General features: G+C 39.0%; 2 protein-coding genes across 9 annotated transcripts in view; both read right to left on the bottom strand.

Annotated features, from left to right (window-relative positions):
- LOC110837076 (uncharacterized) overlaps positions 1 to 4,570 on the bottom strand; it is a 42,722-nt gene extending 38,152 nt beyond the window's left edge. For 2 of the 5 annotated variants that reach the window (XM_022078880.2, XM_022078881.2), the window contains exons 1-2: positions 4,313 to 4,564; positions 1,067 to 1,222 (exon numbers count right to left, since the gene is read on the bottom strand). In XM_022078880.2, the coding sequence (XP_021934572.2) occupies positions 1,067 to 1,222; positions 4,313 to 4,394 (238 nt within the window). In that variant the 5' untranslated portion in view covers positions 4,395 to 4,564. Of the gene's footprint in view, positions 1 to 1,066; positions 1,223 to 4,312 lie in introns of all 5 variants that reach the window. The other 3 variants (XM_022078879.2, XM_022078882.2, XM_087349936.1) reach the window with 3 other exon arrangements.
- Positions 4,571 to 12,255: 7,685 nt separating this feature from the next.
- LOC110837096 (uncharacterized) overlaps positions 12,256 to 15,704 on the bottom strand; it is an 88,852-nt gene continuing 85,403 nt past the window's right edge. For 3 of the 4 annotated variants that reach the window (XM_022078919.2, XM_022078922.2, XM_022078921.2), the window contains exon 10: positions 12,256 to 14,175. In XM_022078919.2, the coding sequence (XP_021934611.2) occupies positions 14,048 to 14,175 (128 nt within the window). In that variant the 3' untranslated portion in view covers positions 12,256 to 14,047. The remainder of the gene's footprint in view (positions 14,176 to 15,704) is intronic. The other variant, XM_087349958.1, reaches the window with a different exon arrangement.

Genomic DNA, 15,704 nt, shown 5'->3' with positions numbered 1-15,704 from the left:
TCTGCTAATACGAAAGCCTAGTAAGACCACTTCCAAAAAGTAAGCAGCTTAATACCAAATAAGGAGTTTTATAACATTCTTGCATTAAATCCAATAACTCTAAGCAACTATGCATCTGAGTTTGTACTATGGGCACATACGCAAGTTTCTGACATTTTAGAACAGAAATGTTGACATCGTTTACTGTAAAATAAGAATTGTGCATATAATTTTCATTTTCTCCATGAGGAGCCACTTTTACTTTTATTTTTGAACTAATTTCTTATTAAAAAAACACAAGGACTCTATTTTCTTGCATCCTGCATTCAATGCATCAACCAAAGCTTTTTTTTTTGTGGGCTGTGCAACAGCTCAAGCAGTCAATTCCTGATTTCTCAGCATAGACGCCTGGGTTCGTGCCCACGCGGGATTCATGGTGGACAAAATGGCACTGGAACAGGGTTTTCTCAGAGTCCTTCTGTTTTCCCCTCTCAATATCACTCCGCCATTGATCCACATTCACTCATGTATCATCTGGGGATGATAACTGACTAGAGTGATGATTTTGAACCTAACAACACAGCATTCATACAGAGTACCACAAAAATTCCTAAATTGGTTCAGAATTTATTACAGAGCACAATCAGACAGACAGACATACATGGACATCCACATAATTAATTTAATTATCCATACAAAATCCCAGCCTGGGTTGTTTCCCGTGGATAAAGCGCGGCTGGGGCATGATGTTAACCACTCGCCCCATCTAATGCCAAGATTAAGAATGAGTTAGAGGTATAATCCTCTCCCCCCAAGTGCCTACATGGCATATAGTGGGACAGCTTTACTTCTTTTTTATAGAAAATAAGACAGGAAAGTTAAATTATTATAAGTAGGTTTAAGGAGGGAGATTATTATTATTATTATATGCTGTAACATGGAGATAAAATAAAATGGCTGACTCTTCAAGTTTCAAAATGGCAAAAACTAAGACCATGTGTTCAGTTCAAAATAATAACCATGATATATTTATTTATGACCCTTAAAATATTAATTAATGCATCCTTCTTATAATAATGCTTCATACCTGGGTCAAAACTGACAATTCCGTAAGTTTTGCCAGCGTAAAGTAATCGAGGAACTTCATTATCTGAAATTTCTCCAATTCCTATATACACTGTTGAATCTGGTGCAACATCATCAAGATTCACCTCTGAATCATTAGGTCGAAGGAAACTGCAACCTGCATAAGAAGACAATTTTATTATTAGTACCTGAAAATATCTCTATTCAAAATTTCAGTCATAGAATTGCCACATTTCTTATGATTTTATATTCAAAAGCGCTGTACTTCTATAACCTGCCCAATGGAGACTAGACAAATCTGTCAGCTGATCACATCATTTAAACCCGGCCTTCCAGAATATGAAGTGACAAGTGTACTGCTGATACTCAATGACTGACTTCAAATTCATTTATTTAACAATTTTTAAAATAAACATAACTTTATTTCATTTATGGCATATTTAATGATGCTGTTATTATCACAGATCTGTAGTGTCAAATGGCATGATCGTTAATGAATAATGATTTTGAAAGGAAACAATGAAGCAGTGATGACTTAATTTAAGTTTCTGTCCTGGCATTTGCCTGTAAGAACTGAGGAATATCAGGAAAAAACCTGACAGGTTATCCAATGTTCAAAACAAAATATGGACCACAGGAATCCCAAATTCCAAGGAGCAATGCAAACTACTTACATTCAGTAAAAATATAAATAGTACACAATTAGATTATAAAGATATATGTAAATTCTGGAAAGAACACACAACACCTGCTTTATACGTCTACAGACATCAGTATTTTTTTCTCTCACAAAAGTTTACAATTGCTTCCACTATCTGATAATAGAAATACATAACCTCATAGTTCGCACCATCGCTGTTATATGCACAATTACTAACTCAAAGTTAGAGAAATCACATACAGAGAACACCAGTAAAAAGATAATCACAAAAAACAACAAACAATTATTAACTGTCCGGAACAGGATCATACTTCAACCTTCAATTGCAGAAAACGATTAAGTCTTCTAGCTGCTATCCTCATGATCTCTCGGGAAGTGTCTGGTAAATAAGAGTTCTTCTTCAGATTGAATATGAAGATGGCTGTCTTCAGGGTTGTTACGCCTTGTAGTCTCGTAGAAAGTGGCCGACGTTTCACTGATACTTGCTTCCCCCATCAACTTTCATTGTGGAAGTAGCAAGCACCTCTATAAGACAACCATCTTCAAGGCTTGGAAGAAACAGCTGTTTGATGAAATGCATTTTCCCCTTGGGCCATGTGGATCACATAAATTTGCGTCATCACAGGATAATACATAACATTACAACTGATGGTACTGTTCGCGAGTAAGTGTGTTTCACACAGGTGTCAACTTCTATGGCTGCTACTTTTGCAGGCAGATAAGCAGAAACCTGGGTTAACGCGCATGTGCAGGTCACCAGACTACCGAAACAAGGCTGTGTTCGATGAAACCTAAAATTGTCTGGTAGTATACATCCGCTTAAAATCGCATGACTTGAAAATTAATAAGCCTGTAACAATAACCGCAGGCGAAGCTCCATAGAGTTATAATTCAAAGAGTAACGCTCCTAAAATGTGATGGGTTCCACTAAACAAAGTTTAATTTTAAAGTCTGCCAAGTTGTAAGGCGGCCCGGCGGTGTATATACTGTTGAACGGAAATAACTCCAACACAAATAAAGAGTGTCTATGTCAACTCATTGAAAGCATTAAAAAATAAAATTCTAGTCTAACGTAAACCCGTATCCATTACATTGACGTGGAAAGCCTTAGTGTCGTTATAAAAGCCAAAATATTTGATACGCTGAACAGATCATCACCGAGCATGTCAGACAATGTTCCGCGAAGATGACATTTCGCGGGCTTCGGCATAACATGGGCAGTCCACCAGGATGCGTGCCACAGTAAGTTGGACACAACAGTTTCTACAGACACATGCCGGCTTTCACACAACAAATACCCACGTGCGAAGCGCGTATGATGTAACCGGAAGCGAGTGGATTTGACTTCTTCCTTCCTGACAACAATGAAAGATGGCTGCCACTCCTGCACAGATGGTTTCACAATTCGGGTCACTGCAGAGAGATCTACCAGAGACCAGCTACCCGACAGAACACAACAGACTTTCCCGATTTTTGGAGGTTGGGGCAATTGAATCAGGATCTCAGCAACGATGGGATGATCAGGAGAGTGCCCAATGACTCACTGTAAAGCGCTTACGCAGTCTGAACTGAAGTTCCCCACCAGAGCGTGCTGTCAAGAATGAGACTCAGAAACATGGAGGGGTGAGGATGTATCGACATCAGGTGTGTGAAATGTACACGGTGGGGTTTGTCTGGTGAAAAGGAAAATCCATTTTCCACAGCCCACCATGACAGATGGCGTTCGATAGTCACCATGATCCTATAACTGCAATAAACAGCAATGCCATCTACAAACAGAGTCACGCACTACATTGTCTTAAGTATAATCCAGACTGTGTATCGGAGAGAAGGTTTTGATTCTCAAGATCCAGACAAAATGACGGTTTACTATGGATTCAATTGTCTTACACGGGCAACTAGTGAGACTGGTTGGTCTATAGCTATTTGCCAGGATAGGATCTCTATGTCTCCGATCATAAATATTCTTTTTAGAACATATCCTTGGTATCTCGGATTCAAATCTTAGGTCGTAGACCTGCTAACCTAACTATGATTATTCCTAGTTTTCGTGAGCGACCACTAACTTACATTAAAAAAAAATCACCATGGATTTGGTTAGAAAAATGGACGTATTTCTCTATTAATATTTAGACTATTTTATGGTTTATTTAATAACATAGCTCAGACTAACCCATATAGCGTCGAATTAAAATAAACAGGATATGACACAAAATGGTCATGGCAAAATTTGAAGTAATATCCCGTCAGATGTCTTGAGGGACTGAGAAAGACTACGTAAAGTCTCTATAAAAATATTCGGTTTCTGGGCCACGATTCGAACCCGAGAACTCCCGAATCCTAACCTCTCGTCCGCGATGTTACGTGCCAATCACGTAATGTATTCAACACACTTTTGTTTTCCGACAAGCAGGAGATGTTTTGTCTCTGATTAGAAACAGATATTCGTCTTGTTTATTTGTGTCAATCCGTTTCTCCGTAGGCCTGTTTAAAATCCTACCATTTATCACGGAGTCTACAGGCCGTGTGAAACGGTTTATGAAATGGAACAAATCCGCCAACTTCAGTTAGACTGTGATAACTTACCATTGGTTACATTTATGGTTGTCAGTATGAAGACGACACTCAGAACGAACGTTTCACTAAATATCCTCATTTTAAAGATCATGACGTGAGAATCCTTACATTATAAGAGCACACGAATTTAAACCACAAACTGTCCAACTCCTCTTGAACTGAATCACTTTACGAAATACACGACTGTTCAATCTCAATGTCACCACCAACACAATGGTCGTTTTTATCAACTGAAATCGATAATATGTTGACGAATGATCACATCAAGCCAAAACCTTTATTATCATGTCTTTATCTGCATATATGTCATTTCCTTCGCCTCTTCAAGATTTTAATAAACTTATCTGAAAAGAGAAAAGATTCCGATCTTGATAACACAAAAAACAATTGCGAAACTTCCCTTTTCTCTAACAATCGCACGCAATTCTTTTTTTTTTTTAAACGTCTACTGGATAACTGTCATGTTCTTTTCGTGGATTTCCTCCCATGTCCGTTTAATTTAACAAACCACAAATGCCTATGAATCCTAGAACTCTCTAAAACATATGCCCTTTTATCTTCAGTCATCTCCTATCGTATCTACAGGTTTAGCAACTAGGTTAACTAACCAGCTCGAAGTCCCACATATCTTATCACACATACGAGCTAAAAGTACTTCACTTTACTGCCACGCAGATGTCAGCTCTTGTCAAGATCGGTCATCTCTGCTGTTAATAGATTTACTAATGAAATTCCGTTTCTGTATAAATTTAGGCTGTACTGCCGAGGTTTCGGAAATGTTTACTGTTTCCATCTTCAAGGAGAAGTTACCTATGTGTGGGCCCGTACTATCTGCAGTGTCAATATAAAAACAAATCCTGTAATTTTTTCTCGTAGGAATGAGTGTCGACAATCAAGCACGCAACAATGGAAACCAGCCTTTTAAGCCGTAACGGAAGATTGAAAGTTACAATTCTGTTATCTTATCTGTGACAATGATTATAAATAATATCATGACATCGCATGTATAGTCACAACTTTAAATAAATCAGGCTACATGTACCCATACTGATAACACAATCAGAATACAAGATCTTAATGTATATTCATATTACAAGACACAAACACGAGTATAAACTCTTTGCCTATCGATTCCGAGAAGTAGTGACGTCAATGCGACTTAAGTTGGACAAACACTTTCGTTTCTCTGACAAGTTTCATTCTACTGTGAGTTTTTAATAGATTTCTATCAGCCGTTTCATCTTACAGGATTTTTTTAGCTTAAATTCCTTGTTTAATAAGGAAATAAATGTTATGGGAACATAGTATTTAACCCTATAATAGTTTTTTAACCAGTTGATGGATTTTCAAGACACACGGCATGTCACTTAACCTTTGTACTCCTAAATTTACTCTTATCAATAACACCAATATGGCGGTCACGCGAAATTCCGAGACACTGAAATCCTTCGAATATGCAAATTTTTCTCAAGGTCGTCTTCTGGCTTGTGACACCGCGAAGTCTTTCCGTGGTTTCAAAGTTTCTGAGGACGTTATTATTATTTAGTGTTCTGTCTGACGACAGGTCCATATGAACAGGATCCTTCCATCCTTTTCTCGGACTGGGACCTGTTCATATACGTTCTTGGCAGATGATCCAGAAGTGGTTTGCCATTGCCTTCTTCTGTGTGTGAATGGAGTAATTGTTGGGATGCCACGGAGGAAAACTCCGTGTTGCCTAGACCACGGCCTTGCCCAACACAAGTTATAAATTCGGGCACCGCCGGGAATCGAACCCGAGACCCCAGGATTACAAGGCCAGCGTTCTAACCGCTAGACCACCGTGGCGGTCTCTGAGGACGTATCGATTCATAAATTCAATTCTGTGAGAACCTCAAGTCAGACTCTTAACATGATTTGATCCAAAAAACGATGCAAAGAGAAACACTTCTGAGACGATAAATACAATTATTCCTCATTGCAATCTCTTTGTTTAAAATTTTCGTATGTGTGGTAGTAAGGGATATCTCAACAATGACAATTCAGAAAGCATAACAAAACGAGAATTTTTGCAAGGAAATAAATTCTATCACGCGCAGAACATTATGCTAATGTTTATTTCTTCAACGAAACATATTTAAAAAAAATAAACGTTACAAATAAACCCTGTACAACAAAATAAAACCCAGGTTCTTCTGCCCGTTACTTTTCACACACTCTAATTAACTTAAACATGTTTCGAACCAATGTGTCCATCATCAGGTCCAATTCCCTGCTTCTACGCTATTCCACCGAGAATCTCATACTCCTTGACTTCATCAGTCTAATTATATTTGGTGGTGAGTACAAATTATAAAACTCATTATGCAAATTTCTCCAGTAATTCATCCCTCTTGGGGCCAAATATTCTCAAACACCCTCGGTCTACGTTCCTGCTTTTGTGTCAGAGACCAAGTTTCACACCCATACAAAACTACAGGTAAAATTATAGTTTTGTATATTTTAATCTCTACGTTTTTAGATTACAGACGAAAGTACGAAATTTCTGAACTGAATGTTAGCAAAGATTACCAGAATTTAATCTGCTCTTAATTTCGTCATGGATCAAATTAGAGTAGACTACAAATCTAAAGCGATACAGACCAGTAAAATCCTAACTGGAGTGTTCATAGTGACAATCAACCAACCAATGGCCTGCAGGCAATCACACAGTAAACAATGCGGAAGATGGATTGTCAGAAAAAAAATATATAGTTGGAGAAATCAAACTTTAATTCCAATATTTCCATTGTGTTTATCTACGAATAATAGTCTTAATTTTTTAAAGTGCGTTTATCTGTATATATTCTGAGAATTGTGATAATATTCTGAATTTACACATAAAACTACTCTGCAGTTCGTAAGCGTTTCTTCGTTCGTCCATAACTGCATTTAAGAACGTACGACTCCCCTCCATCATCAAAGCGACGAGTAAATTTGTCATGGCGCTAGTGTCGTTCCCACCTCTCGTTACGCTGCCGTCATGTTACGAACTGTGTAAAACTGAGAATTAAGAGTTTGGGATGACCTCCAATGGCATGACGTCCATACCAAATCCCACTTAAATCAGTCTAGTGGCTCCCGAGTTGATACACGTGGACAAACAGACGGACAGACGCTATCAGTCCAAAATAGTGCAAAGAATGCGTAATAAGAAACGCCTTTAAATGGAACACAAGAGATTTATTTCGTGCTTACAAGAGCTCGCCACTGGATATTACCATGAGACAGACAAATCCAATACAAATTCCAACACTATTTTTGCAAGGCCAATTTTAATATTATCCTCCAATCTACGCCCAAGTTTTCTGAAGGCCACAGCACAGTAATATTCTCTTGGGTACTTTTTTCATACGTCATACTGAGAAACAAAGATACTTCCATACCAAACAATGTGCAAAACAAAATTTTGTACATTTTAATGTTTAACTTTTTCGAAAGATGGGTCAACGAAAACTATTTTGAATTTAACAGAAGAAGGCACAAACAAAAATCCAATTCAGAAAAAGATACAAGCTTAACTACACTGTATTATACTAACACATTTCATAACTTCGAACACTATGCAGTCAAATGGCGTATCTTGGGCACCATAGCAGATGAGCGAATTAGCAACAAAATAGCTGATTTATAGGAAACTAAATTCTTACCCATATTTGGCATGACATACATGCAACCTTTTTGTTTCGACAAAATATTTCCAATTATACAAATATGTTGATAAGCCCTTCTAACATGATTTCATCATTGTTATTTACCTAGAAATTGGAGGAAATGGAGCTAAAGCACAGTGTATGTTCAATGTCAATTCGTTTTAGAGATAACAGTTCATTTCTTCGCGATTCATGAAGGATTGAGTGACAGCTGACAGAACAATAATGAAAGGGCGTTTTCACACGAAGCACAGATAAGGACGCCGTTTGAGGAAAGGCCTGTAGCATTTCTTGTTGTGAACGTATTTTGATTAAATTTTTTCCTGGCGAGCTTGTTAAATAAAATCTTTCAAATGGTTTCAGAAGCAACAGCTACTTTAAAAGCACGACATATCCCGGTTTGACGACCAAGTCCCATCGGACTGCTTCAGAATACCATTTTCTTCAGTTTTAATTTACAGTGACATCTATTTATTTTCGTAGTAACGATTCATGTTTTTTTTGTTTTTAAACAGCTGACTGTATTCGTTTTGCTTTCGATTGGGCTCCCTTAGCATTCGTTTTATCGACACGTCAATCGATTGTTACCATTAGCATTACATTAGCACGCCGCACTGAGTACTGTTCATTCTCAAGTTTCATGCAAGACGTTGTTTGTGGATGGTTACACATACGCGGTGTGTGGGTACGTTCATTGTCCTTAGCCCATGTGGCCAGAGGTCCCTTGTGTTTCAGGTTTTTGCTTTGTACGCCAAGTTTTTCAGTATGGTGGTAAGCTGTATCGGAAGCTTTTCGTTGAAACAGAAAAAATCGTAAAAATACGTTAACGTTGTCGGGCATAACCTCAATGTACAGTCAATTTTTATCTATTCTTGTTCTCACAGTACTTACAGCGTAATCATGTCCTCCCTTCCTTCTTATTCTCTTTATATCTAGCAGTGCGTTTCACATTTATAAACAGCTCTCATTCTCAGACAGTCGCGTGGACTTCTTACTTCAATCCGCCAACTGCTGCATACTTATGATAACACCACAGAATAATATTGACGATTTTTTTGTCCCAAGAAAATTAGTAAAATATTTCAGGAAGTCCTGTCAGACCTAAGGATAAAATCGTTGCATAAACGAGAGCTCTTGTACGATCATAAGGACCCTAGGACAATATAGCTTTTACGTCACGAGCCAGAGGGCAAATGGTTGACTACCTTGTTCATGGAGGCAACAAAAACTTTTGAAACGTTGGTAACTTCTAGCAGACTGTTCTACTGGATAACATGAAGACGGGCGGGGAGGAGTCTCTTTCAACATGGGACATCTCCCTCTGACATCTACCGGCGCTCTCAGGATTGAAATAACACCCACCCAAAGTCAATAAGTTTACCCAGAGTCCGGAAGGTGGTACGGCCGTAGGACTACAGAGGTTAACCCAAAATAAATAAAAGGCATTATCCACATTACAAAATTATATTAAATGTATAAGAAGAACCGAAACAAACAGCAAACCAAACTCACACGGCTCAGGCTTCCATCCGACAATGTACCCTGCGCGGCGGACACACACAGACTACCCGCCGCACTGCCTCATCGAAGCCTGCGACTCCAAAGATCGTGGAGATGGGGAAGATAGACCACTCCGAGCCATGAGGCATGGCTCATCCCTCAGAGACTAAAGTAAATAATGCACGAAAGAAACATCCTCATAATAAACAACAAAATTATGTTAACCTTTGTTTTTCTATTACAGTTCTCATATGCAATTTGTTATGAATTAAATAAAATAAAATTCTATAGAATATAATAATCATGTAGATATGAGAGTGGTTGTCTGCATCTCATAGTAATGCATATCAGTCAGGTGTTTATACCATAGTTTTTAAAGTTCAAACATTTGCCACCTCCCTTAGTTATGTATCATTTGAGGGTTTAGCACCTGTTATGCTTCTGATTTATGAGTTCATTAAGCTCAATATTTACTGCTAGGAGTAGCTTAGATGATTAGCCAGAAATTAACAAGGAGTCCTCACAAGCCCCTCTAAAAAGTAAAGCTGTCCCACTACACGCCATATAGGCGCTTAGGGGGGAGGGGGGGATAGCTCCTTCTCATTCTTGATGAGGGTGAGGTCAGTTTTAGAGGTGTTTGCTGCCCTGATGATAGATGCAGCAGGCACCTGTGAAATGCTGATAAATTTCAACCGGACCAGAAGACATCTTGGTACTCACTGCTGTGAGAATTTAAAATCTCACATATTCCAGTCAGTTTACTTCTGAGGTCACGTCTTGAAATTTACAAATGTTATGATATTTGTTATTTAAGCTTGGAGTGGCCGTTACATAACACAGGGTAGTGAAAGACGAGAAGCAGACCAGTAATTAATAGAAAGCCTTTTATTCATAATCCAGGCATTTTTTGTTTCATGTTACTATTTACATTAAAGGACATTTTGCAGTGCTGGACTGTACAAAAAAAAAAAATTCTTGACAAAGGTTGTAACCCATGGAGAGCTGATACATAACGGCATATAAAACAAGTCTCTACGGCAACTCCTCTTGGTATATAATGAGATACAACCTTAAGAGTCAGGTGGCTCGAACCAACAGAAGCTTCAGTTTATAATCAAGGTTAGAGATCGCTGCGGACTTGAACAGAAACATCAGCTTGGGTAAACGTTTACACTGGCAGTCACCAGTTACTTATATGTTTATTAATGTTAAAACAAATAAATTTTCTAAATATGGACATATTTTAATATATTAACATTCTTTATTACGCCGTCTCCTTTACCGGAGGTTGGTGACATATTATGAACAGGATCCTTCCATCCTTTTCTCGGACTGGGACCTGTTCATATACGTTCTTGGCAGATGATCCAGAAGTGGTTTGCCATTGCCTTCTTCTGTGTGTGAATGAAGTAATTGTTGGGATGCCACGGAGGAAAACTCCGTGTTGCCTAGACCACGGCCTTGCCCAACACAAGTTATAAATTCGGGCACCGCCGGGAATCGAACCCGAGACCCCAGGAGTACAAGGCCAGCGTTCTAACCGCTGTCACTGTACTGTAAACTTATTCTTCAGTTTATGGTGAATTCGTCCGGCCATAGTTTTACTGACCTTCTCGGTCTGTCGGTCACGTAAGAGAAAGTAGTCTATTCAACGGATTCTGTTACTCACACGACATAAAATTTGTGACAAAGGAAACCTAAGGTTAGCCACAATGGAAACGTCGTTTTCTTTGCATTTCTGAATTTTAAGAAATCAAAGCCCGAATATGATGGGGGATTGAACCTGGAACACTATTCAAGAGCGTTCTGTGCCTTGCGTTGAGACAGCTACATCGCCCGAATCATGGAACAGGCTAATATGATGTAGTTTATTTTGGTTTTCAGCCAGTTATCAAACATGATTCAAGTTCCTGCAACACATCATTAACATTTCCTCATTAACTACGCAAGACAGCGGAGATGCTGTCATATTTATTTTTTTCGTAACATACGACACCTTACTTAATGGTAATGGCAATGTCAACTTTACTCTGCTGGATAACTCTCCATGCACAAATATGGGTATGATTAAGGCCAAGATCAGTGAAGTCAGACCAACAAAATTATTAACTAATTTAATTACGAATCCACCTACTGCTTTCACATTAAGCAGACACTTAAAATTGGCAGTCAATTCTAACAAATCATATATGGGTAAAATGTTATTAATAATTGAAATCAGGAACAAAAAAACAATCCTCTAAAACCTAATCTGAATGCATTGAAATGTCACATATCAAACTATGACATTAATCACTGAGGTCTCAGTATAACACAATTAGGTATATAATTTATGTTCATAACCAGCAAAATGCCTTTATTATTGCAATGTTACATTTTTTTAATAGTCCTGTGCCATAGCTGCGCGGTCTGAGGCATCATGGTTCGGACTGGCGATACGGAATACGCGCTGATTCGAGTCTCGGGGGAGAAGAAATTTTCTCATGAGCTTTCGACCGGTGCCAACCCAGCATCGTGAGGAAATTGGGGAGCTACAATGGGTAGTGTAATCTGGTCAGGAAAGCTAGCAATGGCTGGGGGTTCGTCGTGCTGACCACACGTCACCCTATATCTGGTTGGATGATCGTTCACCTCTGCTTAGGCATGTGAACGTGAGGCCAAGCTAGTCGGCTTTGGCTCTCTGGAGCTGTTACGCCACGGATTTAATTTGATTTTTTACATTTTTAATATATGACTCAGATCTATTTTGAGTTTTGACAGGACTGCCAAGAACTTACTTCATTCCATTTTGCAACATTTATTATTCAGAATAAAACTATTATTACAATACGCAGACCATGTTTTCAGTTGTGACTTATCAACAGATGTTTTATTTTTACTGTACGCCTGCATTAGATGTAACTTTAAAATCAGAATAATATTGGGACATACTGATAACTACTGAATGGCCAAAGGGGGAACACGCTGTTAATGCTTCAAAAAAAACCCACAGCAAAGAATTAAAAACATAAAAAATAGTCCAAAGGAAACAGCAAATAAAGCAGACGTACAAGTCACTTCACTGCCATGACTCCGCCACACAAGGTACAATAACACTGCAATAATTTACAGTTTCGTAATTAACAAATTGCGTTTTATACAAAATATCTCAACGTGCAAAACCGCAGATACATTTTTTCATCTTTCGAGGCTTGACATAGTTTTGTGAAAGAAACCCAAGGTTATCTTCATCTTTATTTAATGCTGATGGATCTTGTCTGTTTGCATGTTCTTCAAGATACCACTTCTTATACCATTTTTACAGGCAAGCATTTGCAGATAATTTTCACATGTTGGGTGCCAATTTTATTGTGGCAAATGCTTTGGTCTGGCTACTAGTGTGTTGTCAGACGACTAATATTGGAGGAATACGAAAGAAATTTTTTAGTGTACAACGCGATAGCGGCATATTATTATTGTTATTGTTAAAAACTTAATAATATTGCACTTCCACATGACCCGACTTCTAGACCAGGACCTGTCGCTAGTGACCTGGCTCAAACATTCTTTCATGAGGTCGAGAGAAGTCTATCGGCTTCTCGGAATAGATACAGAACTCCGTCCATGTACATGTGGGTATGTTTGCAGTCCTCAGGAGGTTAAATAACACCTTTTTCAAATGCAAAAACTGATATTGTCGCATCTTGTGCATATGTCAGGCCGACATTGGGCATTGTTTTTGTGCTGGCCAGGCTCATTTATCCCCAAAAGTAACTTTTTTGTTCTCTAGAATGACCGCTCAGTTCATATGTTAACAGAGATGAACAATTGCGTTTTGATACACTGAACATTATTTCAAAACAAGAATTCATTTGTTTCCCACAAAAGTTTTCTGCATTCTGATCAATATTACGGGACCTTCGACTGGTATCCATCTTGTGTGGTAGCTGGAACAAGATGACAGCAATTCACTTTTTTTTTTTCCATTTGGTGTTCCAGTTTCTCTTCCATCTTCTTCACAAACAACCAGCAGAAGTATCACATGGACACAGGTTTGCACCACTTCACAGATGTGTCTCATATGCAACACATCTTTTTGTACATCATCACTTAAATGTGGTTGAGCCCAGAACAGTTTGTCATGGTTTTATTTCACTGCACCATCAAGCATTTGCTATGGTTGTACCTAAACTAAGCCTCTTTATCCGTTGAACGTCAAAATCCATCATCATTCCGTTTTATCCGGAAGCAAAGCAATGCTCAATTTCATACCGTAACCAAAGGGCCAACATGACACACTTTGAACAACTTCAATTGTCTTTCCCAGGGCTCCAGAGCCACAATATAAATCTACTGCCCGCTTAATAAAATCCACTCGCTCAGTTTCAAACAATTCCTCATATAGATAATTTAACTTCCCAGAGGTCTCTGATAACGTGCTGATGGTGAGTGGATAAGCATATTCCTGGGGTCCTGATCTCCAATAATGACCTTCATAACACTTTAATTATGACAGCAACATCACCAGGAACAGTTCACCTGTTACATAAGAAATGTATCAAGACTGTTCACGGTTTCCAACACTTACAACACATCACTTCGGAATCAACATGACTCCATCGTGCTGCTGCTCCTTGATGGAAGGCTGTTTCTTCATCCCTCCCTTGACCGCCTTGCCACCTGCTTCATCTCCATAGTCAAGCTGATCTGCATCGTCATCCTCTGCAGGAAGACGTAACAACATTTAATGCAATATTCAGCTCCTCTAATATCAAGCTTTTTGTATAAGACTGTCCACAGTTTTTACTAAATGTTGTGGTGTTTACACACCTGCTTTATATTTAAGTCATCCCAGAGTTCAGCTATTGTGAGCCAGGTTTACAGTAAGTAGATTTCTGTCTTCTGGGTTTTTGCGCTGTGTAGTCTGGTCGATGTTTACCAACGTTTCAGAGGTCATACTGCCTCCGTCATCAGAGTATGAAGATTTCTGTCTTCTGGGTTGTTGCGCTGTGTAGTCTGGTCGATGTTTACCAACGTTTCTGAGGTCATACTGCCTCCATCATCAGGGCTATGAAGATTTCTGTCTTCTGGGTTGTTGCGCTGTGTAGTCTGGTCGATGCTAACCAACGTTTCAGAGGTCATACTGCCTCTGTCATCAGGGCGATGAATATTCAGTATGACCTCTGAAACGTTGGTAAACATCGACCAGACTACACAGCGCAACAACCCAGAAGACAGAAATCTTCATACTCATCGCCCTGATGACGGAGGCAGTATGACCTCTGAAACGTTGGTTAACATCGACCAGACTATACAGCGCAACAACCCAGAAGACAGAAATCTTCATACTCTGATGACGGAGGCAGTATGACCTCCGAAACGTTGGTAAACATCGACCAGACTACACAGCGCAACAACCCAGAAGACAGAAATCTTCATACTCATCGCCCTGATGACGGAGGCAGTATGACCTCTGAAACGTTGGTTAACATCGACCAGACTATACAGCGCAACAACCCAGAAGACAGAAATCTTCATACTCTGATGACGGAGGCAGTATGACCTCCGAAACGTTGGTAAACATCGACCAGACTACACAGCGCAACAACCCAGAAGACAGAAATCTTCATCGCCCTGATGACGGAGGCAGTATGACGTCTGAAACGTTGGTTAATATCGACCAGACTACACAGCGTAACAACCCAGAAGACAGGAATCTTCATACTCACCGCTGTGAAAACCTCAAATCTTACAGGTTTACAGTAGTTTCCTCAGTTCCTCCAGGGGTTTAAACATGTGTCAACATCATAAATTTAAATTTAAGAAGTAAACTGTGCCTGAACTTTGGGAGATTAAAACTTATCCCAAGTGGATGGTACACTAAAATGTAATAATAGTAATAAGATAAAATAATGTTGTATAAAAATTCTCCACTTTTTTAGAACCCAAAAGTGCACTGCCTTTTCCACAAGAGCCTGACGTTGGACCCTATCCTAAATCAGATCAATCCGATATACCCACCTCCGCAAACCCCATTTCCCTAAGAACCATCTATGCCTAGGTCTTCTGAGTGGCCTATTCACTCCAGGATTTCCCAAAAATTTAACGACAATGAAGTAAGGCTGTATAAACAAGTTGTCACTTACATAAAACCACACCCACTAAATTTTACATTTTAAAGTGCCACCACCTCAGACACGCTATCGTGACTGCATCCAATCACGTCATGCAATGCGTTGTGAAGAAGATGG

Source organism: Zootermopsis nevadensis, unplaced genomic scaffold, assembly GCF_977971745.1.
Source record: "Zootermopsis nevadensis isolate Lab colony 2312 unplaced genomic scaffold, Znev_1.0 Znev_ptg000016l, whole genome shotgun sequence".
Lineage (NCBI taxonomy): Eukaryota > Metazoa > Arthropoda > Insecta > Blattodea > Termopsidae > Zootermopsis > Zootermopsis nevadensis.
Note: the sequence above shows the minus strand (reverse complement) of the source record. Positions and strands in the feature narration are given on the sequence as shown.